General features: G+C 33.1%; 1 protein-coding gene across 6 annotated transcripts; it reads left to right on the top strand.

Annotated features, from left to right (window-relative positions):
• The first annotated feature begins 2,652 nt into the window (after positions 1-2,652).
• LOC100267188 (4-alpha-glucanotransferase DPE2) lies at positions 2,653-17,681 on the top strand. Of its 6 annotated transcripts, none has more exons than XM_010655353.3 (23): positions 2,653-2,819; positions 3,558-3,947; positions 4,946-5,063; positions 5,177-5,232; positions 5,348-5,475; positions 5,576-5,699; positions 5,794-5,990; positions 6,549-6,627; positions 6,817-6,855; positions 8,978-9,097; positions 9,350-9,451; positions 9,576-9,659; positions 9,766-10,008; positions 10,126-10,251; positions 10,392-10,466; positions 10,596-10,667; positions 12,967-13,086; positions 13,211-13,308; positions 13,455-13,614; positions 13,728-13,826; positions 15,613-15,810; positions 15,964-16,057; positions 17,246-17,681. In XM_010655353.3, the coding sequence occupies exons 2-23, from the start codon at positions 3,594-3,596 to the stop codon at positions 17,455-17,457; spliced, it is 2,898 nt and encodes a 965-aa protein (XP_010653655.1). In that variant the 5' UTR covers positions 2,653-2,819; positions 3,558-3,593; the 3' UTR covers positions 17,458-17,681. The 6 variants fall into 6 exon arrangements, with proteins under 6 accessions (XP_010653655.1, XP_002278329.2, XP_010653656.1 ...); XM_002278293.5 differs by having other exon boundaries at positions 2,691-3,323; XM_010655354.3 differs by lacking the exon at positions 2,653-2,819 and adding an exon at positions 2,824-2,846.
• Positions 17,682-18,529: the final 848 nt, after the last annotated feature.

Raw genomic sequence — 18,529 nt, forward strand, 5'->3', positions numbered from 1 at the left:
AGAAAAAGATTTAGATTATTCACTTATTTTTATTTTATTTTTTAAGAAAAAAACAAAATAAGAAATAAAAACTTTAAGTGTGACTCCTGAAGGAAAAAACAGGTCTGTGAAAAATTAAGTCTGAGTCCAGGGGTTAGATTACTTATTGGGAAGGTACAGTGATGAGCCATAGCACCCCTCTAAACCCGTATACATATGGTCTCTATCAAACGAATTGAGGGAATTGTGGTAATCAATTAATTAATTATAGATACCAAGAAAAATAATCCGGCAAATAAGTATGTAAAAGTCAAATGAGGTGTTTGATAAAACTTAATACTTATTATATAATGATTTAAATTGAATTTAAGTTAAATTATATTTAAGTTATTAACTTAAAACTTATTACTTAATTTTTTACTTTAAGTATAAAGTTGTTTAATAAAATTAACTTAATATTTATCTTAAATTATCACATTGATATATTTATTTTTATAAATTATAACTAAGATAAAGGAGATTGAGTAATAGTGGAAGTCATGGAATAGTAAAGGAGGTTATGAAAATAATTAAGGTAAATAAAGGTAAAAAGGTAAAATAAAGATATGAATTTAATAATAAGTTAATAGTTTTTATTTATTACTTAAAATTATTTTTAACTTTAAATCATAACATTAAGTTATTTTACTAAACATATTTAATTTATTTTTTACTTTAAGTCATATAATTAAATTATTAAATCACTTCAAATTATTAAGTTGGTTTATCAAACACTCACTTTTAAAAAGAAAAAATTTTGGAAGTTAGAATTTATTTTTGGAGGAAAACATTAAAAAAGTAAATATATATATATATATATTAAAAAAGATGATTTCTTATATTTGAATATTATGAAAATTGAAAAATGAGAAAAAAAAAAATCTTAGAAAGGAGTTAAAAGTCTTTTCCTCCTTATTTCCTAAAAAGAATTGTGAAAAAATGGGAAAAAGTAAATTGCTTGATAATTTGATTTTCATTTCATACAACTTTTTTTTTTTTCTACTAACAACCAAAAGCTTATTGGTATGACTCAAAATATTGAAATATTCAAAGTAAGATGGGTTTTAATTTTCTTTTTATTTATTTATTTAAAGCTTTACAAGAATAGTAAACAAAAATAAGAAAATTTAATTTGGTTTCACCGTCACGTGTAACATGGGATTTGAGATCCCAATATAAGAAAGTGTAGGACATTTCACGTGGAGGTTTTTTTTTAAGTTTTGGAATCTTTTGCCTCTTTTGAGGGGAACAAAATCACCTACGACTACATCCTTCGTTGTCCTCTGCCGACGCCAACCCCGTATCTTTTAAGGCTATGTTTGGTCAAAAGCACCAAGAAAAGAAAAGCAAATGTAAAAAAAAAAAAAAATTTATATATATATATATATATATTTAGTTTCATTATGAAAAATATAAAATAAATAAATGAAATATAAATAGAATTAATTGAAATTTTATATATTTTAAAATTGTTTAAAAGAAAATTAAATGAAATAAAATTGAATAAATATATAAAAATAATTTATTGATTTTAAATATATTTTTTAATTTTCTTCAGTTTTTTTCTCAAATTTTTTGGAACTTAGACCTTTTCAGATACTCTAATTGAAAATAATATTATTTATAACAAAATAATAATAAAAATAACTAAGAAGATATGTCCACAAACTTTTAATAAAAAATAATTTTTAAAAACTTATTTTGAAAGTAATGGTTTAAGATAAAATTTTGATATTTTAGGTTTTTTTTTAAAAAATAATCCAAAGTTAGGTTTGGTTTTAGAAAATTTGAGGAAAAATATAATGAAAATAAAATAAGAGGAAAAAAAATAAAAAATGAAAGGAAATAAAAACTTAAATCAACACCTAACCTCCACTTACAAAACTTTCGTAAAATTAGAAAAGAAGATACTTTTTTTTGCACATTGGTTTCAACTTTAAGATTATGTTTGATTTTCAGAAATTATCAAGGAAAGAAAAAAAATTATTAAGAAAAATGATTTTTCTATGATTAGTTTTAATATGAAAAAAAAATCAAATATAATTAAAATTAATTGGAATGTCATATATTTTAAAATTATATAATCCTTGAAATATATAAAAATAATTTATTAACTTTGAATTTATTTTTTATTTTTTATTATTTTTTCTCACTATTTTCTCTCAAAATTTTAGAAACCAATCATAACATAATAAAATTAACTTTAAATTGATAGCTTTGAAGTGAAATTTTCTAATTACCTTTAAAATATGATAACTATCTATCTTAATTTTTTATTTTAAAAAGATGTTTGCATGTTTGTTCGCGATTTTCGTATGTAACTAGGAAGTGTGACAACTTTAAGCAACTTAAAAGAATAAGTATTTTTCTTTATATAACGGTTTTTTTTTTCTTTAATTTAACATGCTAGTTATTGATTATTTTTTAATAAGTTTGAGGGGTAAAATGTTAGTCTTCAACAAATTTAGGGGAGCAAAGTGTAAAATGCATAAAGGTTAACTGAAGAATTATATTTAGAACATTCCCAAACAGCTATGACTTGCATTGATTACGTCTCTCTCCCTAAACAGCATCACAATCTATACTTCCCATAGATTCCTTTTAAAGTAATCTCTCAATTTTATAGTTTATACTCAGAAAAATGAAATACTCCTAGGCCTCCTCTGTATTTTGAGTCACAAGTAACAACTCTTCACCTACGGAAGACGCCATATTTAATTAAAAATCTTCATCGCTGTGGAGATAAGAAGATATTATGGAGCTCGGGTTTTTCAAAACGTGATCGACCCTTCTCGATACATGTGAGCTGTCACTTTCTCAGGAAAGTGGTATGGGATTCTTCCCTAATTAACAAGGAGACAACGCAGGGTTCATTCTGCCTCTCCTTCATCGACTTCATGCAATGTTCAGAGTCGGAATGGTTGCTTAGAAAAATAAAATATCTTGAGAGAAAGTGATAATAGTTTTCACTTTTCTGTGAGCCACCGATTTCGCTTTCTTTTTTTTGAATCAAACAAACCCCTCCCTCGTGTTCTTTTGTTTCTTCTTAAGCTCTCTGTTATCGTATTAACGAATAACTTCCAATTTAAGAAAATATCTCAGCTGGGTTTTCATTATTTCAAGGAAAGGTACTCTTCCTTTTTTTTTTTTTTAAATTGAGAAATACTGATTTTTCTCCTCAATTCATGGAACTTTCTTTCTGGCCGTACTACATTTCAGTTCAGTTTGTTAAGAGTTTGGTCAGTGCCTGATTAGTTTCTGATTCCAAATCTGCATACCCTCTATTTGGTTGCTGAAGAAACCAGGTTTTTGGGTTCTATACTCTCTGGTTTTTGTTTCTGGAAAATGGAAATATCAAGCGTCTGCTAGGCTAAATATATGATTTATTTGAGATTGAAAAGTTCGATTTATTTTCATACGTTTTCTCAGCGACCAAACAGACCCTGAATTTCAATCTGGGAATTTTAAAGTTCAGTTGCTTCTACTAAATTCATCCTTGTTCTCTGTGGATTCTAACGAATTGAACTTGGTTTTACCAGATTTTGAAAATTCCACTGTGATCCATTTCTGGGAAAATGATGAATTTTCGGCGGCTTTCTGGTAACAAGCCAGGGAAAACGGTATATGTGAGCTTCAGGTTACCTTATTACACTCACTGGGGTCAAAGCCTGCTCGTATGCGGCTCTGAACCGGTGCTCGGTTCATGGGATGTGAAGAAGGGTCTGCTATTGAAACCAGTTCATCGAGGAGATGAGCTCATATGGTGTGGAGATGTCGCTGTTCCGGGGGGTTTCGGATGCGAGTATAGTTACTACGTGGTGAATGATGATAGAAAAGCGCTGAGATGGGAGGCTGGGAAGAAGCGAAAACTTGTACTGCCTGAAGTGATTGAGCATGGGGAAGTAGTGGAACTTCATGACCTTTGGCAGGTCATGCTCGCTTTTTCTCCAACCCCTTTCCCCTTGATTACTTTATGAATTATTCCTTTACAAATTCTCTTTTTCTTTCTACTGTTTTAGAAATATTCAGACACATATAAGGATAATATTCACTTTTATGGGTACATATTCATTCTTAAGTGTGTTTGTTTTGGATGTTTCTACTATGGGGATTTGCTGCTGGAGCTCTCTTATGTTTCTTCACAGCTTTGTAGAAGTCATAATTTTTATTTATATGTCCTTATACTCTTGCTGGGTTGTACTTGTTTGAATGGAAAAAGGTGGAAAGAATTGACAAAGGGGATTGGGAATCCTACAGCAAATTCTAAATGCCAAAGTCGTGAGACTAACGTTATCCTTTTTTCTGTTTTTTCCCACTTTTTTCCTCAGTAATCAAATGAATCACTAGATGATGTTTGTTTGCAAATACCATCCTACCATGGGCTCGTCGTTTTCTCTTAGTAGTTCTCATGTGACTTTTATGTTGTCAGATGCTTGTTGATTCCCAATTTACATGAAATTTGATCTTAACATAAGCTGTTTGTTCATAAGTAGAAAAGAAATAAAAATTTATGTTCTGATTAGAACCTTTGCAAACCCCAAAAAGCATAAGATTCTGGAATTTTCTTTCCTCTGTCTTCTCAGTGAAAAAGGAAAGCTCTGGACTCCTGGCCATTTTGTGGATGTTAAAAATCCATTCTTAATAGTACCTTATGATTTTTCTCCTTTTTCAGCCTGTTCCTTACCTTTATGACATCAATTGTAAGTTGATTACTAGGAATTTGTATCTATTACTTACCAAACATGCAAAAAGAGAAGGGAGAAGAAAGAAAAACAGAGAATAGAAAGAGGAAGAGGGAATTTTTATTCAAGGAGAATATAATAGCATGTTTTAAAAAATTATTATTAATACAAGTAGTTTTTGTGAAAATCCAAAAAATGTTTAAATTCAATGTTCACCTGAAAGTTCTGCCCTTTTCTGGATCCAGACTGGTTCTGAAGGTCTCCCTTTTACAAGTGCATTCAAAAATGTAATCTTCCGTGGAACTTGGACATTGGACATTGAAAGACCTCTAGGAATCATCCAGAATACCTTAAATACAGAAGGTAATTCTACCTAGTTCACATTTTTTGAGGATTCCTTTTGACATGATATTCTGTTTACCTTCTGTCATTGCTGCTGGATTAAATGCTGTTTTCAACTTCTGACTCATAAGCAGATTCCGTCATTGTCCATTTCAAAATTTGCTGCCCAAATATTGAAAAAGACACATCAGTAAGATCTCTTTTCCAAGATGAGTCCTTCATGGTTAACTGCATATATTCTTTACTTGATAAGTTTTGCTTGCCATTTTTGGCATGCTAGGATTTATGAAGTTGGACTCCTGCAGGTTTATGTAATTGGTCATCCTTTAAAGTTGGGGCGATGGAAGGTTCAGGATGGACTTAAACTTGATTATGCAGGAGAATCGATTTGGCAAGCAAACTCTGTGATGCAAAAGGATGATTTTCCAATAAGATATCCTTTGAAGTCTTAATTTGATGATTTCCCTGAATATTTATTTTTGTTGTCTGCATCTTAACTAGTGTTACTCTCTTTTCCTCAACGGTTTGTCCACATATAGGTATGTTAAATGTGGCAGGAATGGGAGACTTTCAGTAGAAACAGGTTTTCGAGAACTCTCCCTGGACTCCTCAAATGGTCCACCAAAATACATATTTGTTTCTGATGGCATGTTGAAAGTAAGCTATTGACTGGAATTTAAATTTAAGAGACAGATATTTGTCAAACAGGAAATCAACAGGATTGTCCCAATCCATTGATCTGTTCTGTCAGGAACCACCTTGGAGGGGTGCTGGTGTTGCAATCCCCATGTTTTCCATTAGAACAGAAGCTGATCTTGGAGTAGGGGAGTTTCTTGACCTGAAGTTACTTGTTGACTGGGCTGTTGATTCGGGCTTCCATTTAATTCAGCTCTTACCCCTCAATGACACATCTGTGCATAGGATGTGGTGGGACTCATATCCATACAGGTATGACATTTTTAATATTATGTTGGATGAATAATTAGGTGATACTAATTATTTGGCAAGTTTGGCCATGTTTTCCTTATCTTTTAGAGGGACTTGATTTTAACCCATTCGAAGTTGCTTATTGCCAAAAGTTTTCTGTTCTTCCTTCTCTTGAGTGGCAAATTTTGTGATTTCCAAATTATGCACTCTCTTCTGCCTGAATCCATAATTACCAATGAGCTATTCCTCAGCTGGTATCCTTCCAAAATGACCTTGGGTTAAGAGGCTGGGAGTCGATACCAGGTAGACAGTAATAGAGTTAGGCATGTTTCTATGTTGTATTCTTCTAAGTTCTTAATAGACTTTTACTCTTCACAGGTATACTCAGGTGTTAGGGGGCTAGAGTTTCTGGGTTCCTTTTGTCTTTCATGATAGTATTTGAAGACCATACATTATTTCCTATGTCCTCAGTCACTTATGATTGTCTTGACTTCAATGCATGTGAAGATTCGATTTTTTTAACAGGTTGGAAATTCTCACCTCATTACATTTTTTTTGCTCTTCATCTTTGTAATGCAGCTCTCTCTCTGTATTTGCATTGCATCCTCTATACTTGAGAGTACAGGCACTTTCAAGCAATATACCAGAAGAGGTCAAGGTAGTCTTCATAACCTTTTCATTTATTACTTAAGCACATTATAGCATGCAAACCTGCAATTCTTATAACAAGAACATGATTGCCTATAATTAATTTTGATATGGTACGTCACTGCCCTAGAGAATTATCAGCTGCTTCTTACTGATGTCATGTTATTTATTTATTTGTTTGTTTTTGTTTTATTTTCAGCAAGAGATCCTGAAGGCAAAAGATCAACTAGATGGAAAGGTATCCCTACTTTGATCTATGATTTAGTTAATATCTTTGTTATCTTGATGTACCCCTACTTGGTTTAGGATTTAGCTCGTGTCTTTGTTATCTTGATGAATACACACAAATATATGCCATGTATCTATCTTAACTGATGAGCACACTTCTCTGAGGAGACATGGTATATGGTTTTGTTATAAGTATGAGAGGAGTGAAACATAGGAATCTTTGAGAAAGAAGAATTCCCATTTTTCAGAGCTTAATGATGTCCTTCAGTCTCTTTTCTCTGTGGATCTCATCCTCAGCCTCTTTTGGTTGGTAGTCCTTTTCCGAGCTCTTGGGTTGTCTTAACTTGTTTTGAGTGCAAAGTAGGCGTTGTGTACACCATGCCACTGGGGATCTTACCCTGTTGTTTTCTAATAAAGGTTTTATTTAGAAAACAACAAACAGGAAAGGTGCATAGCACATGAGAACTTCCCAAAAAACTTATTCTTATTTCCATTTCTTTAAATCAAGTACATTTGTGTACACCATGAAGTTTCTATTTTTGTCTTTGATATGTTAAATAAAAACTTTGTATCCATTCTGCTTGAGCTTCTTGCTAGGTTTCAGTCTGGGTTTACTACTCAATGTCAAATTGTTTTCCTGTTTCACATTTCCTTAATGTTTTCCTTAACACAGTTCCTCATTCTATTGTTCTTGCTATTCCCATTTAATATTGCATCCTGGTGACAAGAATTTCATCCCTTCACTGTTAGGGCAAGGTGTAGTTGAAGCGAATCATAAAAATAGGAGAATGTTTGGGAGAAATCCCAATTTCATGGGTTTGTTTAGCCAAATAGCAAAATATTTTGTGGTTTTAAGTGATAATAGGGCCCATTAAATTAGCTACTTAAACCAAATGTTTTAAACAATCAAGCAATCTTTGACTGCTTGTACCTGCACTTCTACATATCTGAGATACAACCGTATGATTTTAACAATCAAATAAAATTTGTAGATTTGCCCTACTTTTAAATCCTAATGAAGTTACCCTTTCAGTAGCTTCAAACTTTGTGCAGAAACTTCAGGACTAACAACTTTGAGATGCTGCCATGTGTTTGGAATTGAGGGACTTGGCAATGGGCAATGGAGGGAGAAAGGAAATTAGTTAGTTAACATTTTTTGTTTTGTTATTTGAATCCAACAAAAATAATAAGAGTTAATTTCACTCACCTCCCATGAGGTTTTCTCTAAATACACTTGACCATCATTGGTTTGAAATTTTGTTGTTGAACTACCAATTTTCCTAAGGCTTAAGCTGGTAGGATTTGGGGCCACAATGTATATCATGCACTTTAACACTCGTCCTCACAAGCAACCCCATATCTGTACGTGGAGAGACACACAGGCCCGTAAGCAAACAACCGCAATCAGCCTCTTTTGGACTTAATAAATTGGGGATATAAATATACAGTAGTGAGGTTCGAACACATGACCTCCTACCAAACAAGGCTTTGATACCATGTTGAACTACCAATTTTCCTAAAACTTGTAGGATTTGTGCCAGCATGCGCTTGAACATTTGTCAATAGCGCCCTTACCCTTGCATTTGTTATTTTCATTCACCTCCCCTTTGACTCAAAATAAGAAGGTATTTGACCAAATTTCAAACTAACAAGGGCTAAGTGTATTTAGTCTAAACCCCAAGGGAGGTGAATGAAATTTACCCAAAATAATAATAGAAAGGAGAATTGAGAGGAGATTTAGAGGGATTGGAGTGTATGTTTGAATTCTGCTATAAATTGGTAGACTTTGAGCAGACTTCACTTTTACACTTAAAACTTTTCTGTACCCCTCTGTCATTCTCATTCCTTTATCACTTCAGAGAAAAGGTCTCAGTAGTAAATTCCTTAATTTTTTATAAACTTCCCAGTGCCAAAAAAGAGAAAGGTTATTTCTATATAAGTGCCTTTACTTCAATGATTTTGTTCCACACAATATTAGGCCAATTGGCCATTTGCAACTCCAGTGATTATATTCTCATGTATGAATAGAACTATCATTTTCTATGCAAACTTAGGATGCTGATAAAAATTATGGACTTTCCTGTGTTAACTAACTGGCTCATGTTAATTTTGTTTGCTTTGTATCTGTGCAGGATGTGGATTACGAGGCAACAATGGCTACAAAGCTTTCAATTGCCAAGAAAATGTTTTATCTGGAGAAGGATTTGATACTTAATTCCACTTCCTTCCTGAAATTCTTTTCTGAGAATGAGGTTATACAAAGTTCTCTCTTTATCAGATTATGACAAATATTGTGGAACAAGTTCCTCAAAACGCTTTCTTCTTAAACATTATCTAAAGTTGTCTCTTTATCATATTATGACAAATGTTGTGGAACAAGTTCCTTAAAAGGCTTTCTTCTTAAATATTATCTCTGGGTTATTGTTTAAAATTTTATTAACTCAATCAGTTGCATTCTTTTAGAATTTGATTACTATTCTAACACCTCTTTTAATTGGTAAAAGGATTGGTTGAAACCCTATGCTGCTTTCTGCTTTCTACGGGACTTTTTTGAAACATCCGATCACAGCCAATGGGGTCGCTTTTCTTTTTATTCAAAAGACAAGGTAATAAGGCTTTGTGTCTCTTTCTTATAAATTGGTTGTTAACTTGGAATATTTTGTTAGGGTAGGTTAGCTTATCAAATTCTCTCCATTTAAACCTCTAATGAAAATTTTCCTGTTTCTACAGCTTGACAAACTTGTCTCAAAGGACAGCACTCACTATGATATAATTTGCTTTCACTATTATATCCAGTACCATTTACATCTGCAAGTGAGTAGAATTAAATTGTATCCTGTATATTTGGTATATTAATATGGATGGCCATATGATTAGAAGATCTGCTGTTATAATGTTGGATGATCTTATGAATTGACAGTTGTTAGAAGCAGCGGAATATGCAAGAAAGAACAGAGTGGTCTTGAAAGGAGACTTACCAATTGGTGTTGACCGAAGCAGTGTTGATACTTGGGTTTATCCAAATTTATTTCGTATGAACACATCTACTGGGGCACCTCCTGATTATTTTGATAAGAATGGACAAAATTGGGGATTCCCCACATATAATTGGGAGGAAATGTCCAAAGACAACTATGCTTGGTGGCGTGCCCGTTTATCACAGGTTTCACACTTACTGTCTAAATTTTTATCCTCTTTGTCTACTCCATCTGTTCTTACATTGTATTCTATGCTCTGGACTATCTCTTTTCTGAAGTTAAGTTTTCTTTTTTGTTCTCAGATGGCAAAATACTTCACCGCTTACAGAATTGATCATATACTGGGTTTCTTTAGAATCTGGGAGCTTCCAGAGCATGCTATGACAGGTCTAGTTGGAAAGTTCCGACCATCTATCCCTCTAAGTCAGGTACTGCCATGCCAGCCTAATACAAATAGTTAGATTTTCTATACAAAAAATGAGGGCAAGAGTGGTTTAGTTGTTAAGATAATGTAAATCCATTCATGTTCTTTTAGGCAATTCACTCCAAAATAATGCTCCTGTTGTAGGAAGAGCTTAAAAGAGAAGGAATATGGGACTTTGACCGCTTGAGTCGTCCATATATTCAGCAAAATTTTTTACAGGTTACTGAATTTTCCTACTTACAGCATTATATGAATGATTTTATTTCCCTTCCAGTGAATTGCTAGTTCTGCATGTCATTTGGAGGTTTCTTGCTTCAGATTACTGAATTTTTTCCTATCTTGTCTCAGGATAAATTTGGAACCTCTTGGACTTTTATTGCTTCAAACTTTTTGAATGAATATCAGAAGCAGCGCTATGAGGTGATACACATAATTGATCACGATTGATCCTTTAACCAATTTCTACTTTACCTTAAAACTCTGTGTACTTTGTCTTGAAAAACAGTTTAACTTGATTTTTATCTTGCCACAGAAAGATAGATCTCCATACTGGAAATATTTCTAGTTATATTAGTGTTTTTACAGTCCAGAATGAACCTTGTAAGGGTTTTGTCAGGAGATTAGTCCAAGTAGGTCATAGAACCACAACATTATTCCATGGATGCTCTTCCAGGAAAAATGGAGAAACTGCAGATTTGCATGTGATTGTCAGAAGGATATCTTGTATCATGAATGTAGTTAGGGATGATGCTCTTTTGATTGGTTTTAAAATACTTATTTTATGAAGAAAGTATTATAACACCAATAACTTGGGTTTTTACCATGGATTTGTGTGCCAAATAAATATTTTTGTGGTCCCTTGTCTTCAATCTGAATGTTATTGGTTACTTGGCCTTAGCAATTTGCTTCATTTATTTGAATTGCACTCTTATATCATGTCCGAGGATGAAAATATCCTGAAATTTCAGCGAAATATTGCCAAAATTTTGTATATTGGTCAACCCCAATGCAAAAAATGGGGTGGAAATTTTGGCCAGCTGAAAATTGACCAATATTTTCCATTATTTCTCTGAATTGATTAATATTTCTCCAAATTTCACCCCTTGTTAATACTAATTATTGAAATGTAAAAAGTATCATAATAATCTTCGTAATGAATATTTTTTTTATATTTTTTGTATGCTAATTAAATATAAAAAACATAAACTTATAAATAAAATTATAAGAATTTTTTAATTCTAAGTTTATAAATAAAATTATAAAAAATTTTAAATTAAAAAATAATTATACATATATCATCATTCTTTAATATCCTTAAACACATGCAAACTAAATAGGTCATCATTTTAATAGGAATGATGTTTTTAGATTTTGCATATTATAATTTGAACGTCACAAATTTTATCATACATATATTGTTTTATTCAATAACATAACTTCAATATGTATATCATTGAAGTTGTAAGATCATTTCTTAGAGTTTTTCTCAGCATTTCTATGAGTTTTGATCAATATCCATTTGATATTTTCTAATAAACCAACCATGGATATTTCCATAATTTCCGGTATTTTATTCCTTGATTATGTCTTAATTTAGTGATGTGAATGTATGTTACTCTATTTGTAATATTGCAGCAATTGGGCATATTCTCTCAGTATTTAAACCATTGTTACTTTTATAGCTTTAGTCCCCAAGAGAAAAATCAGATATCAACAGTTGCTGATTTTATACCTATAACTACTAGTTTGTATAAGGTCATAGCAAAGGTGCTTTCTCACTGCATTTGAAAGGTCTTGCTTGAGACCACCCATTGATCTCAATGTGCTTTGTTGAAGGTACGCAAATCCTAGATGTAGTCTCAGTGGAAAATGAAGTGGTAGACGTTCCAGAAAATAAAGAGTTGCCTTCAAGATAGATTTTGAAGACTTATAACCATGTGAATTAGGATTCCTTGGATCATGCTTTAGAGAGGAAAGGTTTTAACCCAAAGTGGAGGTTTTGGATCTGTGGGTGTTTATCTTTTGCTAGTTTTGCCATTCTAGTGAATAGATGTGCCAAAGGATGGGTTAAGATGGCTAGAGGTCTAAAGACAAGGGGACCCTCTATCCCATTTTCTCATCACCATTCTAGTGAACGGATGTGCCAAAGGATGGAATATAGCATGTTTTTAGTCATGTTTCTTTTATCAAATGAACATGGATTGAATGTGCTTTCTCTATTGGAAAATGACTGGTCTCAGATGCACAAATGTTGTGACATCTAAATGCCTATACTATTTTTGTCTCCCCTGAAGCGAGAGAGAGGGGGCAGGAGAAAGGGAGGGAACTGATTATTAACAGTTGCCCCATGGATATCTTTTGTTATGTTACCTTATAGCTTCGACTGTCAACAGGGTTGAACCCAGAAAAAGAACCATCATAATGATGGACATTCTATTAAGGACCTTTTATTAGAGGAACTTTTCATATTTAGTAGCAATTCTGATGGTCTTTTGAATAAATAATTAGTTATATGAAAACTTATTTTTATGCCAATATTGCCAACAAATCTTTCAATTCAAATTGTATTATTTTTATTAGTTATTTATATGCTATTTTTTTATGCCAATAATGTCAATAGTACCTTTGAGCTTTACATGTTTATTTTCGGAAGTTCTAGTATTCTACTACTCAAGGATCCTTGCTTTAAATACTGTTTTTTCCTTGATTGTTATTATAGTTCAAAGAGGACTGCAACACAGAGAAAAAAATTGCTTCCAAATTGAGGTCATGCGTAGAAGGGTCATTGTTGTCAGAGAGTGAAGACAAGATACGGCTTGATCTCTTTGCTCTTCTACAGGTAGTAAATAATTCCAAAGAGATGCAAAAACTCAGATGTCTTGAGTTTCTTTCTCAAGTGTTGAATATTAATGTCATTGCTAGTTGCAGTCCCAAGGCTTTAATCTGTTCAATTGTTCTTGCAGAATATAGTTCTTATCAGAGACCCAAAGGATGCAAAGAAATTCTATCCTCGTTTTAATCTTGAAGACACATCGAGTTTCAAAGATTTGGATGATCATAGGTACTTGAATTTCTACATTCTTATCTAGTCTTGAAAAAGATTTATATTAATGCCATTTCTATTTTCTGTTGACTGAATAAAAAGCAATCTGGGGTTTAAATCCCCTACCAATATAATATCTCTTCACTGGTTTTCCTGTGCTACAGCAAAAATGTTTTGAAAAGATTATATTATGACTATTATTTCCATCGGCAAGAAGATCTTTGGCACCACAATGCTCTGAAGACATTGCCTGTCCTCTTGAACTCATCAGATATGCTGGCTTGTGGAGAAGATCTTGGCCTTATTCCTTCTTGTGTTCATCCTGTATGTTTATTCAACTCTCTTCCTCCCCCTTTCTTTATTTTGGGCTTTTTAATGCTAATCTAAACATAAGTTGCACAAAAGTTGTGAGTTATGACTGGATAACTTTGATGCAGGTCATGCAAGAACTGGGTTTAATTGGTTTACGCATTCAAAGGATGCCAAGTGAACCTGGGCTGGAGTTTGGTATTCCTTCTCAATATAGCTATATGACGGTAAGATCCTATGCAATATTGCTCTACTCATTTTTGGCCTGTTCTATTAGGGTGCATTTGGATGTCCCGTGAAAGTGGAAGGATCCCATTTGATTAGTAGCATTTCAAGGCATAGACCTATTCCTGGGAGTATCTAAAATACTGCAGTAATAACTTATAAAAATTGGAATTCCTTAACTCAAATTTGAGGATGCTTTCTGTCTCTCGTATATTTCATGCATTTGTTGTAATTTTGATATTATTTGTATGTAAAGCTACAGATTTTCCCAGTTCACTTGCATAAATGTCTGAATATACAGCTGGAGGCAGTTTTGGGAGATTGTGTTTATGTTAGAGAGGGAAAATTTTGGGAGATCATTTGTGTGTTAGAGAGGGGAGAGAGAGAGAGAGGAGGCATCAGTGAAACTTTGAGGTCTTCCTGTCTTAGTTTTCTATCATTTTTTTTTCTTTGGCTGACATATCCTAATTTCTTATTCGCCTCCTTAAATCTCAAATCAGTCAAAACCCTAGCCTATCTTATTTGATCATAGGTTACCATCCTAGGGTTGTCTTACATCAACAAATGATATCTTTTGAGTTTCCTGTGGTATGATGTTGTGCTCCTACTAAATTTTCTTGAACTTACAAGACTGTTTAACCAATCTAAAGTACTATGCATGTAATGCTCAGGTATGCCATATAATACTGTTGGTTTGAGGTTGGTTCAGGTTGCCAAATTCCTCTGCCCAACATAAATTGGGGTCAAATGGGATTTTGTAACTTAAAGCCTAATATTATTACAAAGAAGGATAACCCAGACCAAGGAGATCACACAAATTGATTTGTTATCCCATGCAAATGCTTAACTTGATGTTTTCTTATGTTAGTCTTATCTGAACTGATGGGGAACTTGGCAAGATAATTTCTACAAATCCGTCCGACCATTTTGAGCTAGTTGTTTCCCACTTCTGGGGATTTCAACAGTCCTTGATAAAATTAGAAATGGTCAGTAGATGCTAGGGTTTCTGTTAGAAATGTATAGTTGATCCTATGGTTTCTGTTTCACTGATTGAACTGAGCTGGATCCAGAAGGATAACCAGGCATTCTTCTTCTATATCAGAATGCTCTAGATGGCTAGTTTGAATATTAAAATGTAGGTCAATAAAATCATTCTATTAATTTAACCTGCTCTATCTGGTAATATATTAAAAAAAAATTCTGAACTTTCTGATTGAGAGAAAAGATATCATCTCTAAAAAGGCACATAATGAAATTTAGATATATGATCCTTATCCTTTTTCTGAAATTATTTCTCGTCTGAAACTTTTTTTTTGCTCCCATATGATCAGCCGGCTGCCTCATTAAACAAATGATTTTTGGTCCATGTGATTGAATCATTGAAAGCTTGGACCTTCTATCACCAGTATTCATTTCCTGAACTGTGAATCTCCTTTTAGTTACATTCTGCTTTTTCAACATCATGTGGAAGTTTTCTCACGTCTCTGTCCACTAAAAATAGAGGTGCATGCTTCAGCATGGCCATTGGTGGTTAAATCCCATATTGGTTCATGCATTGTTTCTTTTTGGAACTTGTCACAAAAAACAGTTTCCATAAAATAAGGTGTCCAAGGAGAATATATTTCTGAAGTTTTTCTTCCCTTGTCAGTCAAAATATTTATTGGTTTCGGTATTGCATTTTGGTTATTGGGTAGGTTTTCCATTTTTGTTTTTCTCTCCTGGTTATTGAATCCTTACATCACATGTCACAATAGTTTTGTTGAATAGGCTAACTGAATACCATTTCAGGTGTGTGCTCCATCATGCCATGACTGTTCCACCATGCGTGCTTGGTGGGAAGAAGATGAAGAAAGAAGACGACGATTTTTTAAGACTGTGGTAGGGTCTGATGAGTTGCCACCTAGTCAATGTGTTCCTGAAGTTGCAGAGTTCATTATACAGCAACATGTTGAAGCTCCATCAATGTGGGCCATTTTTCCTCTGCAGGTAGTGTCCTGACACATTGGTAATGTACTTTGCTACAATGTTCTAAAACCCTACTAGGCAACCTGAACATTGGCTGAGTTTACATGAATACCATGCTTTTCAACATATTTGTTGCATATTCATGTAAATATCCATGATTTTATCTAATTTCAGGACTTGCTAGCACTGAAAAAAGAATACACAACACGCCCTGCAGCAGAGGAGACAATTAATGATCCCACAAATCCAAAGCACTATTGGCGATACCGTATGTACAAATTTTAATATTTTACTCAACTGCCGTGTGCACGCATGCAAACGTGCTTAGACATCAAATTATCTTCCTGTTTTATATCATGTGTGTTCACTCATTATAGAAACCTATGCCCTTTTGTCAAGTGCACTGCACAAATTTTAGTTTGCCTCTAGGTTGTTTGACAAGAAATTTGAATTTTTATAATTTGAAATGTGCTTGAGAACTCATTGTCATATGATGGCCCAATAAGCAAAGTTATAACTTAGATAACTTGAGTCTTCTTTTATATGCCTAGATTTTTGTTTTTTTTTTTGCCCCTATATTTATCCATATAGATCAATTCAGGGTGTTTGGACATCCCATAAATGTTTTGTCCATCTAGTGTGCTTCATGTCATATTTTAGCACACAAATTGTTATTATGATGTTGGGAAGTCACTGAAAACCAAGACAAAAATGTAAAGATGAATTGTTTATATAGAAATCTTTGAAATATTGATGCTCTAAGATTGGGTTGAGAATATAAAAATAAAGTCTTAAATGCTTTAAAGGAACACAATGAAATTGTTTCACTGCAATTATGAAGTGATTGAATTTCCAATAGACATTCAAATGCCTCATGGGGATGGGTCCTCCATTGGTAATTAGATTCTTCCATTATGTTCTACACAGTACTTGAAATGATTTAGTTTTGGTTCCATGTAATATTTGACTGATTTTGCACCTTCCTAGGTATGGGTGATTTTTATTACAATGATTTTTGAGAATTTCTTCTTTCCCCACCTGCAATCTCCTTTCATATGCTGTGAAAAGCAAATCAAGATCACATGCTGCAAATATCTGAAAGATTCTTGGATTTCAATCTTAAATTGGGGTTTCCTTGATGACTTAACCACCACCATTTTTGAACTTCACTACGTAGTGTGGTCCACATGCATACTCACTAGTTACAGTTTACTGGAAGAATGGAAAACATCAGATATCCCTCGTCTCTTGGTAGTCATTTGAAGGATTAGAAATCAGCTGATGATAATGTAAAGAAGTCAATGACATGGAAATGTTAGCTGTTAATGCTTCTTCTAACTAAGATGTCAAATTTGGATAGATGATTTAAATTTTTGTGTTTTTCTTGTCGCAAAATTGATTTCATTTCTGATTGTATTAAAGTTCCTCTCTGCATGCTGCTCCTACTTGTACTCAGGTGTGCATGTGACATTGGAGTCCTTGCTGAAGGACAAAGAACTTAAAACAACCATCAGGGAGCTTGTACACTGCAGTGGACGAGCGTATCCTCTAGTTGGAGAAACAGAAGCTGTGATTCCAGAGAAGCAGCATGCTGCTGCAATCCATGAAAAGAGCCCTTCAGCAGTGCAGCTGAATGGAGCTCCACAGAAGGAGACGGTTGCAGTCTGAAAAGGCGACACCTTACCGCATGAATTACACTGCTGCAGGGGCAATCAGACTCGGGGAGAATTGCGTGCAACCTTGTAGAAGGAATGTAATTTTTTATTATGTACTCTGTTCACATGGGCGGGTGTTGAACCCTGCTCACAACTTATCCTTGAATAAGGTAGCTGTATGGAACAATCGACCAGAACATGAGTATGAAAGCTAATAACATGAAATCTCTATCACTACATTGCCTCTCATCATTGTTCCTTCCTTCACACCAGCTCAAACTTTGAAAATTTTTCACAATAACTTCGCATCCTCCTGCCTATACAAAGACAAGACAATGTCTTTGGAAGAGACTTTTTTTTTGTTTGGAGGAGGGAATCTTATTTGGTCATACTATAGTATCAAAGGTATTTTTTTTATAGGTATCGAAAATACATCATGAATCAAATAGTAGTGCTATCCGGTGTATAACTCAAGTTTTATTGTTTAATATTCAATTCTTATTTGTTTGTACCAATTATGAGATCACATTGCCTCAAATCTTGGTTTCATGTCTTTGTATTCAGTTTGATTTGTTTATATTCTCGATTCTAATTTTTCTACTCTTGTTTAATGGTTCTAGTGCAAGATAATGTGAATTAAGCAAATTGATGTTTTTAATCATATTTTTGTTACTCAATCAACCATATAAACGGTTTTAACCATAGTATGACAATTTTAAATTTCTATGAGTTTTATAGTTTAGATCAAATAAAAATTTAATAGCCTAAGTCTCGATTATTGTATTCTTAACTCTATTCCTTTTAAGCTTTTATCCATTTTATCATTTGTGAAATATCTTTAATTCGAAACACCCTTTTAAATATTACATGATACAAATGGATCGAATAAAATAAACCTTATGAAATAAATATTCAGTCCCTTCTTAACCTTCGGGTCTCAAATTACTCACTTCTTAATAAATTTTTTTTTTTTTTAAAACATTCTTAAGTAGTCTATTTAATCAATTTCTTGATTTTATGGATTTTAAAATAGCTTGGATTCAACATTTTTTTTTACTCATTTTGATTGAAAAGAAGATGCAAAA

The sequence above is a fragment of the Vitis vinifera genome, chromosome 8, assembly GCF_030704535.1.
Source record: "Vitis vinifera cultivar Pinot Noir 40024 chromosome 8, ASM3070453v1".
NCBI lineage: Eukaryota > Viridiplantae > Streptophyta > Magnoliopsida > Vitales > Vitaceae > Vitis > Vitis vinifera.